The following is a 6000-nucleotide window of genomic DNA, read 5'->3' on the forward strand; positions in this document are numbered from 1 at the left end:
ACAATTATTAAAAATCAGTTATTTATCAAATGCAAGGCAGATTTAAGAAACAAATTTAAACCTTAACATATAAATAGAGAATCGAATGGTATACAAATATTCAAAACTACCAAACCGAGTCTAAACCCGAATTCATAAATAATCAAACGGATTTTATATTACTCAAACCGAATAACCATAAACAACAACCGAACATGAATCAAACTAAAAAAAAAATCAAACTGGAATCGAACCTAAACCCAATGCACCAAGCCTAAATATATATATATATATATATATATATATATATATATGTCAAAACAAACAAATGGTTTACTAAATGTGACAACAAAAATAATCTGCGCTTTCAAAAGTGCGGGTCAAAATCTAGTTTTTATTAAAACACAAATCACATAAAATAAAAATAAAGCATAAATTAAATCATGGAAACAATATAATAATACAAAATAATCAGTAAAATCATTCCATAATGTTTCTATATAGGATCCAGAAATACATTTCGAAATGCCAAAGGTCCATTTTGAAGATTCTAAACTAAAATGTTGAAATCAAGTTTGATTAATTGTATTTCGAACTGTAATTTTCTCGTTCACCAAGAATTAAAAATGAAAAGAAGAAGAAGATAAAAAAAAGAAGAAGAAGAAGATAAAAAAGGAAGAAGAAAAAGAAGAAGAATAAAAGAAACTATTAGGATAGTTTAGTGAGGTTATTAAATAAAGTTCAATCCATGATACATACATCTAAGAAGAAAGGGTCATGTTTTTGGTAACTTTTTAATCGTCTACTCAAAACATGTCTCATTTAAACTACACTATCTACTCTTCAACCCTCCACTCTACACATGTCCACGATATGCAACCTATCCAATGTACATCGATCCACGAAAAATCCTGTCCACGATAAATCCATCTAGAACTCACTAATTAATAACTCATTTATTTGTTTTCAAATTTAACTAGTGAACGTTGCATTTTGCAGGATCATCCATCTGAGCTTCATCCATCCATCCAAGCCTCACCGATCCATTAGTGTGTCATTATCCAGGCTTAACTTATACACAGATCATCAATTAAAGTGATCGATTGACCGCAAAGTGACCGGATATCTTTGATATTTATCCATAAATTCGAAGCTTGCTACCTCGATCTTCTCCTTGTATAGCCGACTTTTTATTTTTATTTTTTCTCCAAGTCGGCGTATATATTTGACCGTCCTTTAGTCAACTGGGCCATGATCAATGATTTGATAGACCTTATTCGAGGGATGTAATTCATCTCTAACATGCTTAGATTTTGAATCATTGCTAAGAAATTTTTGCAATCTGTCTCAATGTGTCATTGTTAATAGAATATCAACTCTATTAATTTTGTTGCAATTTGTAAATCTTAGTTGCATTATAAGCATCAAAATTCTTTATTTTATTACATTGATCTTATTTCAATTTAGATATATGTATATTTTGGTTTAAAATCTAATATATTGATTCAGTCATAAGAAATAAAGATTGGAAAAAGTAATTTATAACGATGTATTCATATTCCCATACAAAAAATAGATAACTTCTTCCACTTTGTATTGTTGCTTTATCTTTGATGCATCCTATGATTTCAGCTATATATTTTGATACCAAATATATGTATCAAACCATAAATTCGAAACATTCTTCCTTGATCGAAGTCAAAATTCTTTTGATCGCGAAACTCCTCTTCCGCTTGTTGAATTCATGATGATTTCTCTGGTGGATGTTGTTTCCTTAACAAATCTGTTAAGATTTGTATAAAAAACCAGAATGTTGTTATGTAAGTATGATAACCAATGAAAACACTTGATTTTGCACAGGGGCGGAAACACGTGAAAACATATGGGGTCAAGTGATCCCAATAAAATTAGGGAAAAAATGTATTTTTTTCTAAAATTACTATAATATATAGTTAAAATGTGGCATTTGACTCCACTGGTTTATGTAAAAAAATTATATGCCTCTGTTAATTTATTAAAAAAAATTGTTATAATAATATATAAATTTCTAATATAAATATTAAATTTATATATTATGACCCTGCTCAAAAATATTTATAGTTCCGCCAGTGATTCTGTATTTCAACCCAATTAATTAATTAAATTGTTTGTCTTCTCGTCGATCATGGCCAAAACAACCACTCCCGATATTGTAACAGCGAATTGGAAAACAGAATCTAGTCCCCTACAAGTAGAATTGAAAAACTTCTCAACTAGAGAGAAGACAAAGGACACATAAGTATCGTGATGCTCCATTGGCGCATTTATTCATGCCTGGGACAAAAGCAAATAGGACAATTGCGAGAAGAAGGGAATCGTCTTCACAACGGCACTAACCACTTTGTTGTTGCCTAGTGGCTTTTTTGAGCAATGTTTTGTAGTATTTATTGCTTATCAAGATTTGTACCTCTAGATTCTTGAGATTTTAATAAAAACATAAAGTTTACCAAAAAAGATAAAGGTAAACAATATCCCAAAGTTTCTTAATGAGATTTTTTTTTTGCAGTTCTCTCTATTAACGTCTGTAGTCTTTTTTTTTTCTGAAATTGATAAGATACCGTATGATTTTGTGCCGAGAAGAGTCATCTTACTTTAAATACAATCTTTCCACACATAAAAATGTCCTTATTACCTAAATATCTATCGGTCTTAACTTGTGATCCTTATTGTTCTATCATCACGACAAAACGAAATTCCATTCACCGTAGCTTTAGAGAGAAATAATCACACGAGGTAGACATTATTGGACATAAACACTTAAATTGTTTACAAGGTAGAAATTTCACGGAAGCATTTCTTCTTTTGCTCGTAGTAGACTAACTCACTTACTCAAAAGTCAGTCAACGGTTGGCCCGTAGTAGACTCACTCCCCACGGCACCTCCCATGGTTTTGGCTTCAATTATACTCTCATCATCTCTTATTATTATATTATTTTTTGAAAAATCATCTCTTATTTTCGTTTTCGTTATTATACACTCTTCTTCTCCCTCATTCTCAATCCTTCAACAACTCTCATATTACAGTTCCAATGATCAGTAACGCTCTGTTAGCCATCTGTATTCTCGTTTCCGCTGCTGTCCTAGCAGAAGCAACGGCAGCATACAAGCCTACCGATCTCTTTCTCATCAATTGTGGTTCTACCTCCGACACCACAGACTCTCAAAGCCAAACTTGGACGTCGGATCAGAAGCAGCTTCTGACGTCGAACTTGGAGAATGTTTCGTTGTCTTCAGATGCAACGTACCAGGAAGATGTTCCTCAAGTGCCCTACATGACGGCTCGCATATTCCCATCCAACGTCAACTACAGTTTTCCGGTCTCTCCCGGCTGGAAATATCTCCGGTTGTACTTTTACCCGACCCGGTACGAATCTGGTTTTGACGCCGCAAGTTCCTTCTTCTCCGTCACAGTTAACGGTTTCACTCTCTTGAAGAACTTCAGCGCCGACTTAACGGTGAAGGCTTCCAAATCGAAATCCTTAATCAAAGAGTTTATCGTTCCGGTTAACAACACTCTGAATCTCACGTTCACGCCGTCCCCAAGTTCGTTAGCTTTCGTTAACGGCATAGAGATTGTCTCCATGCCTGACCGGTTTTACTCAAAAGGAGGATTCGACAATATGATAACGAACGTTGGTAGTACCATTGACTTCAAGATAGACAACACGACGGCTTTGGAGACTGTTCACCGGATAAACGTTGGCGGGCAAATGGTGGACGAGGTTCGTGACACTGGAATGCTCCGGCGGTGGCTTCCCGATGATGATGTCATACTTAGTGAGAATTCAGGAATCAAACCGGATGTACCGGGTGTGAAGATAAACTACACAGAGGAGACTCCTCCTTATGTTGCGCCTGAAGATGTGTACAAGACGTATCGTATGATGGGGAACGTCAACAACCCTGAAATCAACCTGAACTTCAATCTGAGGTGGCTCTTCAAAGTTGATGCTGGGTTTCTATACCTAGTCAGGCTTCATTTTTGTGAGACTGTACCTGACGTCAACGGACCTGGCCAGCGTATCTTCACCATCTTCCTCGAAAATCAGACTGCAATGCTTGACATGGATGTGATTGCCATGAGCGGTGGTTCTCGAATCCCGATTTATCTAGATTTCAGTGTATACGTGGGTTCTGAAAGTGGTCCCAGACCTGATCTACGACTTGACTTGCATCCTTACACGGATGTTAATCCAATGTATTACGATGCTATTCTGAATGGTGTTGAGATTCTGAAGCTGAATGGTTCCGACGGTAGTCTCGCTGGATCTCAACCAAACCCTCTAGTATCATCGGTCCAAACACCAAATCATGTAAAGACTTCGATAAGAAAAGGTGATTCACATGTTTTGGTGATAACTCTTGCAGTGGTTGGTTCTTCAATTGTCCTAGCGGCGGTGTTGGTTGCTGTCATTGCCTTGTTGTGTAAGAAGAAGAAAAAGAAAGACTTTCCTTTACATACAACAAGAAGCAACCCTACGGACTCGTGTTCTCCTCTTACGGCATTTCTCTGCCGTCGATTCTCAATCTTCGAAATCAAATACGCCACAAATGACTTCGACGAGAAGCTAATAATTGGAGCAGGCGGGTTCGGTTCGGTGTTCGGTTCGGTGTACAAAGGACGAATAGACGGCGGAACCACACTTGTGGCGGTTAAACGGTTGGGAATTTCGTCGAAACAAGGCGCTAAAGAGTTCAAAACAGAGCTTGAGATGCTCTCAAAGCTCCGTCATGTGCACCTCGTTTCCTTAATTGGATATTGCTACGAGGAGAACGAGATGGTGCTTGTCTATGAGTATATGCCACGCGGCACTCTTAAAGACCATCTTTACAAAAGGAATAAAGCTGTTGATCCTCCTTTGTCTTGGAAACGGAGGTTGGAGATCTGCATCGGAGCTGCGCGTGCGCTACAATATCTTCACACAGGCGCAAAGCACCCGATCATACATCGAGACATCAAAACAACCAACATACTTCTTGATGAGAACTATGTAGCTAAAGTCTCTGACTTTGGGCTATCAAAAGTGGGTCCAACTAGTGAATCTCAAACGCACGTGTCAACGGTCGTTAAAGGAACGTTTGGTTACTTGGATCCTGAGTACTATCGCCGTCAAGTGTTAACGGTAAAGTCGGATGTGTACTCCTTTGGAGTTGTTTTGTTCGAAGTTCTGTGTTGCAGACTGATCAATATCGAAAATGTTCCACAAGAACAATCAGATTTGATCAGATGGGTGAAGTCAAATTATATAGGAGGAACTCTCGATCAGATCATTGACCCAGATCTAGCTGTTGATATCACTCTGATATCATTAGAAAAGTTCTGTGAAATTGCTGTGAGATGTATTCAAGATCGTGGTACTGAAAGGCCACAAATGAACGATGTCGTTTGGGGGCTTGAGTTTACGCTTCAGCTTCACGAGGCAGCTCAGAAAAACAACGAGGAAGGGACGATGATGGACGCAGAAGATTTGTTTAGTAATACTGATGATAACTGTGGTCCTGTTGTTGGTGAAGAACCTAAAGCACTGTAGATTAGTTCGTCCAACACAATCTCAGTTATGCGTGTACCTACGTATTTGCTGAATTAAAATCATTGCTGTGTTTTTAGAATAGTTAAAGTGAATAGGCCTAGCCGCCTAGATGATCATATTAGTAAAGTTGTAACATTGATGATCTCAAAATGAAAGATGTAGATGAGTCAAGAGATCATCTCTTTTCTCTCATGTGGTTATTAGCCACGTTTGGTCGGCTTTGGCAAAAGGTTTGCTCCAAACACGGTTCACACCATTTTGGTCCCACATTATAGCCATCATCACCGACTCGGGCCAAGATGAGCTATTCTTCTTGATTAGAAATATTTTTTCACGCGACATTGCATAGTATCTGGAAGGAGCACAACGCCTGGCATCATGGTAAATCTCCACTCCCACCATCACTCCTCATCAGCTTCGTCGACAAGAAGGTTTAAAACAGAATCCTATC

At 37.6% G+C, this 6000-nt stretch overlaps 1 protein-coding gene across 1 annotated transcript; it reads left to right on the forward strand.

Annotated features, from left to right (window-relative positions):
• The first annotated feature begins 2921 nt into the window (after positions 1–2921).
• LOC108854035 (putative receptor-like protein kinase At5g39000) lies at positions 2922–5720 on the forward strand. Its single transcript, XM_018627521.2, has one exon. The coding sequence runs from the start codon at positions 3048–3050 to the stop codon at positions 5547–5549; it is 2502 nt and encodes an 833-aa protein (XP_018483023.2). The 5' UTR covers positions 2922–3047; the 3' UTR covers positions 5550–5720.
• Positions 5721–6000: the final 280 nt, after the last annotated feature.

The sequence above is a fragment of the Raphanus sativus genome, chromosome 4 (genome assembly GCF_000801105.2).
Source record: "Raphanus sativus cultivar WK10039 chromosome 4, ASM80110v3, whole genome shotgun sequence".
NCBI lineage: Eukaryota > Viridiplantae > Streptophyta > Magnoliopsida > Brassicales > Brassicaceae > Raphanus > Raphanus sativus.

What these genes read in the sequence shown, in the direction of transcription:
- LOC108854035 (XM_018627521.2), top strand. Translation starts at nt 3,048, where the DNA reads ATGATCAGTAACGCTCTGTTAGCCATCTGTATTCTCGTTTCCGCTGCT.